The sequence below is a fragment of the Apis florea genome, unplaced genomic scaffold (genome assembly GCF_048593485.1).
Source record: "Apis florea isolate Af1SG1 unplaced genomic scaffold, ASM4859348v1 contig_3496_pilon, whole genome shotgun sequence".
Lineage (NCBI taxonomy): Eukaryota > Metazoa > Arthropoda > Insecta > Hymenoptera > Apidae > Apis > Apis florea.
Window position 1 is genome coordinate 2,822,537 of NW_028256773.1, and position 15,023 is coordinate 2,837,559.

Below are 15,023 nucleotides of genomic sequence, written 5' to 3' on the forward strand. Positions count from 1 at the left end.
ACTTTCCTTTTTTTTTAATATTCCTTCTAGAGATATACCTAATATCGCACGAAGATGACCCTCGAGGGTAGAAAGGATTGTCGATTTGATTTCGTAAACGCTTTTTCCTAAAAATTGTTCGCTGGCAGTGTGGAGGAGTTCATCAGCCTTCATGATCTTGCACTGTGCTACTCCTGTGACGGTCAATGGTACTCCCTGCGCGGTTTCCACGCTTTCACACACAGGATTCAGTGTCATCACTTCGAGAGATAACCGTTGGACGTCGGTCACGAACCACCACGTGAACGCGTAACCACCTACGATGGTCCTCTTCTTCATGGACCCGCAACATCCCCCTGTTCGGGAATCGAAAAATAAATTTAGTACAAATTTACAAAAAACATTTTGAAATCCAATTTTTTATTATATTTATCATAAATATAATCAATTAATTACTAAAGAGATAAACGATAATGTATTGTTTTTCAGTGAAGATTATATGAATTATGAGGATCAATAACTCGAGTATCTCCATACGTGTAAAATGTTACAATTTTAATGTACTATTGGCGAATAAAAAAGTCACTGAATGGTATCAAAGAAAATATTGAAGAAATTAAAGGAAATTGAGACGCGTATTCATATTTTTATATATTACATCGAAAATTACTTAGACAATTAATTCCGCTTAATCGAAGAAGAATTCCAGAAACAATTTAAACAAGAAAATGTTGAAACACTGAAATTGAGAAACTCTGAACGGCAATGCGAGCGTAACAAAATGATTCAACAGGCCAACTTTTCCTCAAACATTGTTTGTCACAATTCGATTTGCGATTCAATGATCGTTAAGCCCAATACATAATCGCGATGGTGTTGCAACGGTAAGTAGGACGTTGCTGTATAGAGGACGGCGACGGCCAACTCTTTTACCGTAAGCTGGATGACGTCAAGAAATAATTCCCCGAATGGGGGGCATCGCGTTCACCATGGACGTGACGCGTATCACGTAATCCGCTATCGACGATTTTTTTTTATTAACAAGAATTTTTTTATTTATTCATTTTATAACGTTTACAAACGGTTATCGACGACTTTTTTTTTTATCCGTCCTTCTAAATTTTACTGTCGGCCCATCAAAATTCCGATCTTTTCAAGAACAATCGAAAAATCGTATTTATTTAAATTTCGGAGGAATTCGAGAAAATTTAAAATATCCGAAATTTTTTGATCAACACTTTATATAAACTAAATATTATTAATTAAAAATTAGTGGTTTACTGTCAAAATTAATACGAATGGAATTAATTCGCGTTTCGTACACGTGTTTAGAATACGTTATAGCTCGATACTGGTACACGTTGAGAAATCTTCATTTGTATATTACGGTAATTCGAGTCCTGTTTTCATTTAAGGCAAAACTAAATTACTTACAATTGAATATATAATTCTTGATCGACATTTTTATACTTGGCTCTCAATTCATTCGAAGTATCACTGTCCAAATAATTTGCTTCTATGTGCCTTCAATTCGAAAAAGGAAAAAAATAGAAGAATGATTCCTCGAATGCTATTGGATTCTATTTGAATCCTGCCATACATACCATGTAAAATATCCTTTGTTAACATCCTTTCTATATCTTTTTCAGGTTGAAACTCGTCTCGTCTCTGTCTATGATTTAAAAAAAAAGAGAGAGAGAGAGAGAGAGAAGGAAAAGAAAATGGGGAAAAATAGAGCACACGAAGAGGTCACGGAGAGTGATATGTCCTCTGAATTCCACGTGTGTAAAGTTTCGTTTCTATGGCGAGCAGGAAGAGAACGGAGATGAAGGAGGAGAGGTCGAAGAAGAAGGAGGAAGCGGAGGACCGTTATACCGCGTTCGAGAAGATTGTTAACCTGTTTGCGCTCCTCTACTACGAATGAATCCATGTGAAAACCTCTGACAAGAGCAAGGTCGTGGTCAGTGTTACATCGTACGTCAACTAGTCTCCATTATATATCTTTGTCGTGAAATTTTTAATTATTTCCTTTGTTAGAGAGAAATGATTCGATCGATCACACACTTTGGAAAATTAATTTATTCTTCGTGTTTATAGGAATTATCTTCGAATTTGACGAAAAAGGAAAAAGAGGAAGTGAAGTGATGCGCATTTGTATTTTTTTGTTGTGAGCTTATTATAGTGGAAAAATATTTGATATGATTGGAGGAATATTGAATCGTTGAGAATGGATCGGCTGTTCGATTGTTCGAAAAGAGTGATTTTGGAGTGTGTTTTCTTGAAAATTCTACTAGTCGAGAAATTTTACAAAGAGAATAATGTGAAATTGAGAGAAGAAGAAAACTCGAGTATTGATTTGTTGTCAACGGCGAAACGAAGAAACGATAATTGGATAACAAAAATTCAAGAAGAATTTATTAATTATGATTAAAAAGCAAAGTATTTCTGTTCCAATGCCGTTAGACGCTTTAATTATTGGAAAAATAAGATTATAAGAGGAAGTTTGAGCTATTTCTCGTCAGATTGTGATGTACAGTATTCTTATTATGAGAGAGAAGATTGGTAGCCAATGTAAGAAGTCGTGATGAAAATTTCATGTATATTGATTATTTGGAAGAAAAGAAGTTTCTAGATTGTATTGCATTTGCTATCTCTTCAGAAGTAGGTGAGCAAGTATTACTTTCCTTTTCAAATATATTCAATTTCTACCAAATGTAAAATTAAAAATCTAAGAGTCCAGCATAGCACAAATTATTATTGCTGTAGATAAAACATTCTCTCTTCTTTCTTTTCTATTGCACAAAAATTTTATTTCTTTTGAGGTTAACTTTGTTTTTAATGGCATCCACTATACATTGATATATTAAAATTCAATAATAAAAATACAGAAAGTTAAAAATATTTCCAAGGTAAATTTTTATTCTCCGAATCTCTACCAATCTAAGAGAAGAAATATAATTTTCGTTGCAATTGACTTAGACTCTTAATACAATGACACGAATTATGAGGGCAAATCGTGGCTTTTAAATTATAAACAGAGTTTAGAAAATGGCACAGAAATCTAGAAAACAATAAAAAAAACGTGATCATCACACCCGCAGCTTATAATGTAAATAACAATGATGATAGGTTATGACCTGACCTCCTTTATATAATACAGAACTAAAAAGATATACGAATTAAATGATAGATTAGTTTAATAACCGCATAATTTCAATGGAATGATTTGAAACAAATAAAATTAGCAGTATAATCGTAGTACCATTATACCATAATGGTTGAATATAATTGGTTTCTCTGTTGGTCATAAAATGATTAAATTTTTAATAGACATTTTCAACAATTATTTGTCAGGGATAGACAAATTTCTTTCCTTCGAATCTTTAATTATTATTTTCTTTTTTATTAAATGATAATGTACTTATCTTAAAAGTAATAATTTTATTGCAGAGACGTTGATAAATAATCAAGAAATATTCTCAATATGTTAAAATATTGGAACATAAAAATAAAAATATCCATCCGTTGAGAATATCGATTTTCGTTGTAAATTGAAAGTAATACAATACGATTTAAATAAGTTAACTAAAAAGAAAAAAAATTTATCAAATGTTCGAACTCGAAAAAGAGTTCGTTCCTTATCGAAGAAATAATTTTCGAAACGTGCTCGGATCAAGATTCGAATTGACGAAAATTGACACAGGATCTCCCCTACTCGCGGAAAGTTTCGACGATAGGATGTACGTGAGGATCATCATGACCGTTCTGACCGCGATAATGGTGAATTACTTAACAACTGAAAGTTTCACGTGCCATTGATATTCCTCTCGTATCAAACCACGTGTGCACAACAGCCTCTGACTTTTCTTTAACCGATTTCTACGTGGCTACGAATTCGTTTGAGGTTCGACAGTATCGAGGCACTGTTTGCTCGAGACGGTCGTCCATCATGGATGAACACGAGGACGTTCTGCGTTCGTTTTTCGGATAAATAAAAAAAAAAAAAATAAAAAAAAAAAATGGTGTTTGTGGAAAAAATCGAATAACACTTATTTGAGAACATTTGATTTCAATTTTATTTCAATTATTTCGAGGTTCGAATATCATTTATTTTCGATCATATTAAGTGAAATGAGATTGATGTTGGATTTAAGAAATAAGTCATCTTTGAGATACTTCAACTTGAGAGTTAAAAAAATTCGGAGAATTTTATGTTTTATTTTTGATCGAAGGTAGTTCGAGCGAATGATGATTTGGTGAATTTTAATATTGCAGACGATTGATAAGGGAAGAAAAGAATGGGCATCGAGAGCGTTTTAACCGGAGGCCTGACCTCGGCATCCAGCGGACTTTCGTGGTTCTTTCCTGTGCTCGCTGCGGCCCTCGTTTATTTCGAGTACGAAGTGATGGACAACGAGGCACCGCCGATTAATATACCCTCTGAAGTGCTCTTGCCTGCTTATGATTTTATCGTAGTGGGAGCTGGTTCAGCAGGTGTGTTCACATCATTAATTCTTAAAGTGGATACAAAATTAAAATTACTTTCTTTCGAAAAATCGTGGATCCAAGGAGATGAATAGTATTCTTTTATATCGGTAATTTAATTTAATTGCTTCGTTCTACTTCATTCTAGTGTTTCCTGTTCTAATGTTCTTTCATTTTTCCGCAAAATTTTATTTTAGTCCGTGTACAGATCACGTTTACCAATTTCAACCAAGTTTTATTAAACATTCACTGTAGGAGCTGTGGTGGCAAGTCGCCTGTCTGAGATAGAAAATTGGAACGTGCTTCTTCTGGAAGCTGGGGGCGATGAAACGGAAATCTCTGATATTCCTCTGCTTGCCGGATATTTACAGCTTAGCCAACTCGATTGGCAATACAAAACAGAACCCGATGGACAGTCCTGCCTAGGTAAATAACTATATCAATATAATTGTCTCAAAGCAACATTTTTCCACGAATTCAATGGAGTATGAAATTGGTAATTTCAACAAACACTCTAACAAAAATTGAAAAAACAATCTATGCGTTATTAGAAGTGATTCACACCGTTCAATTCTTCAAGAGATAAATCTCTCTATCTTTTCCAAAATTTATTAAAACTCTAATCCTTCATATTCTTTATCACATCTTTAAGAAAGGAAGAAAGATTGATAAATAACTGTATCAATATAATTGTCTCAAAGTAACATTTTTCCATGAATTCAATGGAGGATATGAAATTGGTAATTTCAACAAACACTCTAACAAAAATTGCAAAAGCAATCTATGCGTTATTAGAAGTGATTCACACCGTTCAATTCTTCAAGAGATAAATCTCTCTATCTTTTCCAAAATTTATTAAAACTCTAATCCTTCATATTCTTTAAGAAAGGAAGACAGATTGATAAATAACTGTATCAATATAATTGTCTCAAAGTAACATTTTTCCACGAATTCGATGGAGGATGTGAAATTGGTAATTTCAACAAACACTCATACAAAAATTGCAAAAGCAATCTATGCGTTATTAGAAGTGATTCACACCGTTCAATTCTTCAAGAGATAAATCTCTCTATCTTTTCCAAAATTTATTAAAACTCTAATCCTTCATATTCTTTATCACATCTTTAAGAAAGGAAGAAAGATTGATAAATAACTATATCAATATAATTGTCTCAAAGCAACATTTTTCCATGAATTCAATGGAGGATGTGAAATTGGTAATTTCAACAAACACTCTAACAAATTGCAAAAGCAATCTATGCGTTATTAGAAGTGATTCACACCGTTCAATTCTTCAAGAGATAAATCTCTCTATCTTTTCCAAAATTTATTAAAACTCTAATCCTTCATATTCTTTAAGAAAGGAAGACAGATTGATAAATAACTATATCAATATAATTGTCTCAAAGTAACATTTTTCCACGAATTCAATGGAGGATGTGAAATTGGTAATTTCAACAAACACTCTAACAAAAATTGCAAAAGCAATCTATGCGTTATTAGAAGTGATTCACACCGTTCAATTCTTCAAGAGATAAATCTCTCTATCTTTTCCAAAATTTATTAAAACTCTAATCCTTCATATTCTTTATCACATCTTTAAGAAAGGAAGAAAGATTGATAAATAACTATATCAATATAATTGTCTCAAAGCAACATTTTTCCACGAATTCAATGGAGGATGTGAAATTGGTAATTTCAACAAACACTCTAACAAAAATTGCAAAAGCAATCTATGCGTTATTAGAAGTGATTCACACCGTTCAATTCTTCAAGAGATAAATCTCTCTATCTTTTCCAAAATTTATTAAAACTCTAATCCTTCATATTCTTTAAGAAAGGAAGAAAAATTGATAACGAGACAATTTACAATTGGCAATTTAAAAAAAAAATCTGCTATACACATCATAAATGCCAAAAAAAAAAAGTCATCCATACCACAACCCTTAAAGTTGGATTTGAGCGCCACCTAAATTTGCTAACCAAACTGTGCCCAACAGCGATGAGCAACGGCCGCTGCAACTGGCCACGGGGGAAAGTGATAGGGGGCAGCAGCGTGCTGAACTACATGCTCTACCTTCGCGGGAACAAGAAGGACTACGACATCTGGGAGAGTCAAGGGAACCGGGGATGGTCTTTCAAGGACGTGCTCTACTACTTCAAGAAATCGGAGGACAATCAAAACCCTTACCTAACCAGAACACCCTACCACTCGACAGGAGGATACCTGACCGTCCAAGAAGCGCCTTGGCACACACCACTGGCCACAGCCTTCATCCAAGCCGGGCAGGAGATGGGATACGAGAACAGGGACATAAACGGGGAACAGCACACAGGCTTTATGATCGCCCAGGGGACGATCAGGCGCGGTAGTCGATGCTCCACGGCGAAGGCGTTCCTCAGGCCGGCCAGGCTGCGCAAGAACTTGCACATCGCCATGCAGTCGCACGTGACCAAAATTCTGATAGACCCCAAGTCCAAGAGGGCGTACGGGGTTGAGTTCGTCAGGGATCAGAAGATGTTCCGGATTCGGGCGAAGAAAGAGGTGATCGTTTCAGGCGGATCCATCAATTCCCCCCAATTGCTCATGTTGTCGGGGATCGGGCCCAGGGAACACTTGTCCAAACACGGTATACCGGTGGTCCAGGATCTAAGAGTTGGATACAACATGCAAGATCACGTGGGCCTGGGCGGGCTCACGTTCCTCGTGGACAAGGAGATCTCGATGGTTGAGAAGAGGTTGCACACCGTGCAAACAGTGATGCAGTACGCCATCTTTGGGAACGGGCCCCTGACCGTCCTCGGCGGTGTCGAGGGTCTAGGCTTCGTCAATACGAAGTACGTGAACGCCTCTGACGATTTCCCGGATATAGAGCTCCATTTCGTATCCGGCTCGACTAATTCTGACGGCGGTAGACAGATCAGGAAGATTCACGGATTGACGAAGAAGTTCTACGACGCTGTATACGGGACCTTGAACGACTTGGACGTGTGGAGCGTGATACCCATGCTTTTAAGGCCTAAAAGCAAAGGTGTTATCAAGTTGCGTAGCAAGGACCCCTTCGCCCATCCGCTGATATATCCTAATTACTTCAAGGAGCCGGAGGATATCGCGACGCTGGTCGAAGGGGTTAAGATTGCCGTCGCTTTGAGCAGGACCCAAGCTTTCAGACGTTTTGGGAGCGAGGTGAACTCGAAGCATTTTCCAGGTTGCAAGAATATTCGTATGTACAGTGACCAGTATTGGGAGTGCATGATCAGGCATTACACGGTCACTGTTTACCATCCAGTGGGCACGTGCAAGATGGGCCCTTATTGGGACCCGGAGGCTGTCGTCGATCCTGAGCTCAGGGTTTATGGGATCAACGGGTTGAGAGTCATCGATGCGTCCATCATGCCGAATTTAGTCAGTGGGAATACCAATGCGCCGGTTATCATGATCGGAGAGAAGGGATCTGATATGATAAAGGAGTTTTGGTTGAAGAGAAGGAGTGGGAGAAGGAGTGGTTTTGTGAAGTAATTTCGAGTGAAACTTTTTGTAGATGTGAATATGAATATAATTGTTTTGTAAATTGATTGATTGTAAATATTGATTGGATGATTGTTTTTTAAATGTGTTAATTTTAAGATGAATTTGTAAAAAAAAAAAAAAAAAAAAAAAGAGAACTTAGTATAGTTATAACTCGTGTTTCGATGGTGGTATAAAGTTACACAATGTTTAATGTATAATAATTAAGTGTCGTTAGGTTTTTTTGGTATTAAAACCGATGATACATTTAGCCTTTTAGTCCACGTACGATAGTCCATTGCAAAATTTATTGAATTAATTTTATATATTTCTTTAAATGTTTTTATTATTATTATTATTATTATTATCATCATCATTATTATTATTATTTAAATTATTATTACTTATCGGATTTGAAGAGAAACATTTGTAGCTCGATACTTGTGATTCCTTATTGAAAAGAAAAAAAAAAACGTTTTGAGTTAAATAATGGATGTACAAGATGTGTAAATAAGAAAATGTACTGTATATTTTATGCATCGATAGTAATTTTTATTTTTAATATAAATATTAGTTTATTAATACGATATATATATATACATATTAATATATGTAAATCTCTCGAAAAAAATTTAAGTTTATATGGATTATTTTCAATATCTTACATACGTATGTTAACGTTCAATTTTGCAACTGTTGCACTCGATATTCGAACAGCTGATTCAGCGACATGTAAGCAGCAACTTACGTCTTTACATTGGCAGTTGATTTTCGTGGTTTGTCGTAAAACAATTGTGTGACGTTTGTGCAATTTTTTGCGTGTAAAATTTTGTGTAGAATTGTATATCTAGTTGAAGTTTTTAAAAAAAATATTTTTTACTCAAAACTGTTTATTTTTAGAGTGTTATAAAAAAGAAGAAGAAGAAGAAGAAGAAGAAAAAAAAAAAAACGAAGTTGTTTTACAGATAATCGTTTCTAGGTAAAAGAATTTTTTTTTAAATATTTCTTGACTTAATCATACGAGAAAATTGAATAAATTGTCAAAATTTTCATCTAGTTTTCTAAGTAATGATTATTGCAAAAAAAATCAAATAAAACATATTTATTTGGATAAATATAGAAAATTAATTATTCCACAGATAACACCTCGAAGATTCCAACTCCGCAACGATTTAAGTGTTTAAATCAAACGTCAATTTTAAAGAAAAGAATCTGGAGTCATCGAGAGTCACCAAAATTCACCATAAAGATTCCACAACACACGATAAAATTACCGAGAAATTTTAAAAATTTTCGAAATTTTCTTTCTTTCTTCGAATTGAAGATCGCAATAATAAAGGAAGAATAATCGAACGATCGAGAATAAAACAATACGATCTTCTCCCCCCTTCCTCCCCCCCCCAAAAAAAATGGCCGACGTGGGGAAAATATCCGCCATGAGAATAGCAATGTCGTACGGCCCAGAACTGAGTTTCTTGGTGCTGCTTCGTATCCTGATAGGCATGTACAGGTCGGATATCATCGATCGTGAATCGAGGGTGAGGCCGAGCCTGGCCCCTCAAAACAGTTACGATTTCGTGATAATCGGGGGTGGCTCGGCCGGCTCGGTGCTGGCCAATCGATTATCCGAGAACAAGAATTGGACGGTGTTGCTGCTGGAGGCCGGCGCCGACGAGCCAGACTTCTCGGACGTGCCCTTAATGTTTCCAGTCCTTCAACTCACCCCCATAGATTGGCAATTCAAGACAGAGCCGTCGGACAATTATTGCAAAGCGATGAGGGCTCACGAGTGCAACTGGCCACGCGGCAAGGTATCCCCCTTCTATATCCGATTTTATTCCAATAATAAATTTTACAACAAAATTTTCTGTTATTTGCCCTCCACAAAGAGTTTTGACCAAGTAGTTCAGGCCAGTGTTGCTCATCTATACGTATGCCAGGTATATTATGTAATACACGTGCGAAGTGAAAATAGAAAGTTATTCTAATTAAGAAAGTAGATACGTACCTTAATTTATGAGATAACACTGTTAAATATGGACAGAACAATTTCAATAGCTATATAAATGTCTCTGAACCTAGAACAAGAAGAAGAAGAAGAAGAAGAAGAAGAAATTCTCCTTTTCTTCGAAGAAACCTTACAACGAATCTTTCTTCCTGAATTCATTTCCTATATAAAACGTATACAAAAATCACAAAATCGAACACTCTAATTTTCCTTTTGTTAATGCCAACAATATGTATATATATCCAACGTGTTACCTGGTCCAGGTGTTGGGCGGAAGCAGCGTGTTGAACGTGATGCTGTACATTCGTGGGAACAAAAAAGATTACGACAACTGGGAGAGGATGGGTAACCGGGGATGGAGCTACGAGAACGTGCTACCCTACTTCAAGAAATCGGAGGACATGAGGATCGAGGAGTATCGGGACTCCCCTTACCACCAGACAGGTGGACACCTGACCGTCGAACACTTCCATTATCGGCTGTCGATCATCGATTACCTGATGAAAGCAGGGAGGGAGATGGGGTACGACATCGTTGACGTGAACGGGCCGAGGCAAACAGGGTTCACCTATTCCCACGGGACATTGAGGAATGGACTGAGATGCAGCGCCGCAAAAGCTTTCCTCCGCTCCGTCTCGAAAAGGAGGAATCTCCATATCAGCACGAAATCGATGGTGGAGAAGATTTTGGTGAGACGAGGCGAGTTATACATATAAAAGCACGAAATTCTTTTGTAACGATTAAACGAAGAAATTTTCTTTTTGATATAATATAAAAGATTTAATAATGTAAGCAATGTGAGTGAATTTTTTAAAACAATGACAAGTAGTAGAATATAATTTTGTATCAGGGTTGATTAAAAATAATTATCTCTAAAAAAAATAGGAGAGCTAAATTTGTATTATTTTTCTTTTTTTTTTTTTTTTTTTTTTGTAGAAATAAAATTATAAATATAAATTTATAGAAATTAAATGTTAAACGAACTCATTATTGATCTAAATTCATTCTAAATGAAACAGATTCAAGATATATACGCGCAAATGGAGAATTTCCTTTTTGAAACTTGTTTTAGAAGAAGTGAAAGATCTCTTACATTTATTATTGTTATTGTTTCTTTGAAAGGGAGGTGGAAGAAGGTGTCTGGTTTTTTTTTTTAGATGGAGGGAAGAAGAGGGCTTACGGGGTTCAGTTTCGAGTAGGAAACTCGCGTCGAATCGTGAGGGCGAAAAGGGAGGTGATATTATCGGCGGGCGCGATACAATCGCCGCAGTTGTTAATGGTGTCCGGGATAGGTCCGAAGGATCATTTGAGAGAGTTGAACATATCCGTGATCCACGACGCGGCTGGAGTGGGCAGCAATCTACAGGATCACGTGGCCATAGGTGGGATGAACTATTTGGTGAGCAAACCTGCGAATCTCACGCGATTGTTCACCTTCAACTTGATCAAGACGATCAACGCCCACTCGCTTAGAATGTTCGCCAGGAATCACAGCGGGCCGATGTACTCTGTCACCGTTGCCGAGGGTATGGCCTTCGTCAATACGAAGTGAGTGTTTTTTCAAGAAAGAGATTTTCATGAGAAGAATTTAGAGAAGAATGGATTTCAGAGGAATACGCGATATTGGCGCTTGCTTCTGATTCATATTCGATGTTTCCAATATTTCTGGCTATTGAATTTTTGAAAATTTCGTACTTTGGTCGATTGTGACTTTTATGAATATTTCTGGCTATTACATTTTTGAAAATTTGATACTTTTATGAACATTTCTGACTATTAAATTTTTTAAAAATTCGGTACTTTGGTCGATTGTGACTTTTATGAATATTTCCAGATATTGAATTTGGTCGATTATGATTTTTGTGAGTATCAAGTGAATATTTCTGGTTGTTACATTTTTGAAAATTTGGTACTTTGGTCGATTGTGACTTTTATGAATATTTCCAGATATTGAATTTGGTCGATTATGATTTTTGTGAGTATCAAGTGAATATTTCTGGTTGTTACATTTTTGAAAATTTAGTACTTTGGTCGATTGTGACTTTTATGAATATTTCTAACTATTAAATTTGGTATTTTGGTCGATTGTGACTTTTATGAATATTTCTAGATATTGAATTTGGTCGATTATGATTTTTGTGAGTATCAAGTGAATATTTCTGGTTATTATATTTTTGAAAATTTGGTACTTTGGTCGATTATGGCTTTTATGAGTATCAAATGAATATTTCTGGCTATTACATTTTCGAAAATTTAGTATTTGGTCGATTGTGACTTTTATGAATATTTCTAACTATTAAATTTGGTACTTTAGTCGATTGTGACTTTTATGAATAATTCTAACTAATTAAATTTGGTACTTTGGTCGATTGTGACTTTTATGAATATCAAGTGAATATTTTTAGCTATTAAATTTTTGAAAATTTAGTACTTTGGTCGATTGTGATTTTTATAAATATTTCTAACTAGTTAAATTTGGTACTTTGGTCGATTGTCACTTGTGGCTATTAAAATTTTGAAAATTTAAAATTTGATAGAGAAGAACACATGATATTTGTTGATTTTTTAAAATTTTATTGAAACTGGAATATTTAAGAGGAACAGTTTATATCTTATATTCTGCATCTTTTTTAAGTTCTCTCAGTTTCAGAATTTTGGAATGAATCCTGTTATTATCCCCCTTTCCAAGAGAAACAAATATATAATATAACTAGATATAACTAGTTAATATAACTAGATTAACTAGATTATAATATAACTAGATTAAACCCTAGGAACATAAAGTCCTATTTTCACATTTCAAAAATTCAATATAATTCCAGATATTCTATTATTCTATTATATTCTATTATTGATTAAAAAATTGAACACACGATTGAAAATTATCTGATCCTTCGATTATGAACGATAATAAACTCGATTTCAGATATGCAAACGAGTCGGCAGATTATCCCGACATACAATTGTTCCTATCCTCCACGGCCGATAACACGGACGGTGGACTGTTTGGGAAGCGAGACTGCAACGTTAAGGACAACTTTTACGAACGTTTGTACGAGAATATCTTGTACCAAGACTCGTACACGATCATGCCGTTGCTTCTAAGGCCAAGGAGCAGAGGATACATCAAGCTTCGCACCAAACGCATCAACGATCAACCGATCATAGTTCCAAACTACTTCGACGACCCGCACGATCTCGACGTTTTGGTAATGAATAGAAAATATTCATCTCGTTTTTTTCGATAGTCTTAATTAAATCTTTTAGAAGCTCAAGTCTCGAATTAATCGAACCTTAATATATTATCTTACGGAACATTGGATATTCGATTATAATATCGTATAAAACTTTTGATGAATCACAGGCGGAGGGGGCAAAGTTCATCTACGACATGAGCAAAACGGCGACGATGAAACGGCTGAGAGCTCGACCGAATCCCAACAAACTTTCGGAATGTTCCTCGTTCGAGTATCCGTCGGTCGATTACTGGCGTTGCTACGCCCGATACTACACGATGACCATTTACCACCCGTGCGGCACGTGCAAAATGGGGCCGGCTAGTGACAAAATGGCGGTGGTCGACGCAAGGCTGAGGGTGCACGGCGTCGCGAGGCTGCGAGTGATCGACGCTTCCATCATGCCCACGATCGTTTCTGGAAATACGAATGCGCCCACGATCATGATCGCGGAGAAGGCTGCCGACATGATTAAGCAGGATTGGGGAGTTTAAGAAATTCCCTAGGATATTTCGAATCGATCAACCTTGATCGAAAGCTTTGGAAATTTTATTGCGAATAGGAGGAATGGCAAATTTTGTAATTCGATGATGTCACGATTGTTGAGAAACTTGATAAATCGAAATTCCCTAGGATATTTCGAAGGAGGGATCGATCGAAAGCTTTGGAAATTTCATTGCGAATAAAGGTGCATTTAATCGAGCAAATTTTGTAATTCGATTGTCGATGATGTCACGATTGTCGAGGGATTTGATAAATCGAAATTCCCTAGGATATTTCGAGGAAGGGATCGATCGAAAGCTTTGGAAATTTCATTGCGAATAAAGGTGCATTTAATCGAGCAAATTTTGTAATTCGATTGTCGATGATGTCACGATTGTTGAGAGACTTGATAAATCGAAATTCCCTAGGATATTTCGAAGAAGGGATCGATCGAAAGCTTTGGAAATTTCATTGCGAATAGGAGGAATGGCAAATAATTCTATTGTCGATGGTATCACGATTACTGTCGAGGGATTTGATAAATCGAAATTCCCTAGGATATTTCGAAGGAGGGATCGATCGAAAGCTTTGGAAATTTCATTGCGAATAAAGGTGCATTTAATCGAGCAAATTTTGTAATTCGATTGTCGATGATGTCACGATTGTCGAGGGATTTGATAAATCGAAATTCCCTAGGATATTTCGAAGGATTGACAATTTTGATTGTTGAAAATTTTGAGACTATTCGTCGAATAAAAAGAGTTTATTATTAGCATATGTTTAAAAAAGATATAGATAATAATAATATTGTAAATAATGATGATAATTAACAATTCTAATTATTATCGTTTATTAATTGAATAAAAAATTCGTTTTCAATTTGGAAACTGAACGTTTTGCACCTGTACCATTGTTCTTCTCCGATAATAGTTACATATAGATACATACACAGATGGTTAGTGAAAGGAAAGAAAGTAGGAAGAAAGGAACGAAGCCACCGATTTTTTTTCTAAATTAATATATATAGTTCATTTACATACACGTGTATTTCTCCGCTCAATTCATGTACAATCATCGAGCGCACGTTTAGCTGACTTGCAACTATTTACTTCCTATTTATTTGTTTCACGATCAGAATTTCATTATGATATCATTATACCAGTTTTAATAATTAATCGATCGGCGAGATAAATTAAATTCTTACATCTATCCGAAAATTCCCATGATAATGCGTTATTCTATTTCTTGAACTTTTTCTGTATTATAATTGACGATATAAAAAAGAAGAAGAAGAATATATTGAAACGAATAGGCAAATTTTCTC

At 35.6% G+C, this 15,023-nt stretch overlaps 3 protein-coding genes across 7 annotated transcripts in view; 2 read left to right on the forward strand and 1 right to left on the reverse strand.

The window, feature by feature from the left end:
* Flo2 (flotillin-2) overlaps positions 1-15,023 on the reverse strand; it is a 92,844-nt gene that overhangs the window by 3,355 nt on the left and 74,466 nt on the right. For both annotated transcript variants that reach the window (XM_003690718.3, XM_086913185.1), the window contains exon 2: positions 39-335. In XM_003690718.3, the coding sequence (XP_003690766.2) occupies positions 39-335 (297 nt within the window). The remainder of the gene's footprint in view (positions 1-38; positions 336-15,023) is intronic.
* LOC105737211 (glucose dehydrogenase [FAD, quinone]) lies at positions 2,503-9,087 on the forward strand. Of its 4 annotated transcripts, none has more exons than XM_086913179.1 (4): positions 2,503-2,644; positions 4,255-4,473; positions 4,720-4,890; positions 6,465-8,858. In XM_086913179.1, exons 2-4 carry the CDS (start codon positions 4,278-4,280, stop codon positions 7,982-7,984), a joined length of 1,887 nt encoding a protein of 628 aa, XP_086769305.1. In that variant the 5' UTR covers positions 2,503-2,644; positions 4,255-4,277; the 3' UTR covers positions 7,985-8,858. The 4 variants fall into 4 exon arrangements, with proteins under 4 accessions (XP_086769305.1, XP_086769304.1, XP_086769306.1 ...); XM_086913178.1 differs by lacking the exon at positions 2,503-2,644 and adding an exon at positions 3,430-3,759; XM_086913180.1 differs by lacking the exon at positions 2,503-2,644 and adding an exon at positions 3,596-3,719.
* Positions 9,237-14,586, forward strand: LOC100868903 (glucose dehydrogenase [FAD, quinone]). Its single transcript, XM_086913183.1, has 5 exons — positions 9,237-9,783; positions 10,244-10,679; positions 11,138-11,528; positions 12,907-13,189; positions 13,345-14,586. The coding sequence occupies exons 1-5, from the start codon at positions 9,382-9,384 to the stop codon at positions 13,708-13,710; spliced, it is 1,878 nt and encodes a 625-aa protein (XP_086769309.1). The 5' UTR covers positions 9,237-9,381; the 3' UTR covers positions 13,711-14,586.

Bases quoted from the DNA above. Each gene is read 5' to 3' on its own strand.
- LOC105737211 (XM_086913179.1), top strand. From the start codon at position 4,278: ATGGGCATCGAGAGCGTTTTAACCGGAGGCCTGACCTCGGCATCCAGC. The intron at 4,474-4,719 runs GTGTGTTCACAT...CATTCACTGTAG, and splicing joins AGTGGGAGCTGGTTCAGCAG to GAGCTGTGGTGGCAAGTCGC. The intron at 4,891-6,464 runs GTAAATAACTAT...TGTGCCCAACAG, and splicing joins CGATGGACAGTCCTGCCTAG to CGATGAGCAACGGCCGCTGC.
- LOC100868903 (XM_086913183.1), top strand. From the start codon at position 9,382: ATGGCCGACGTGGGGAAAATATCCGCCATGAGAATAGCAATGTCGTAC. The intron at 9,784-10,243 runs GTATCCCCCTTC...TACCTGGTCCAG, and splicing joins GCAACTGGCCACGCGGCAAG to GTGTTGGGCGGAAGCAGCGT. The intron at 10,680-11,137 runs GCGAGTTATACA...TTTTTTTTTTAG, and splicing joins GAAGATTTTGGTGAGACGAG to ATGGAGGGAAGAAGAGGGCT.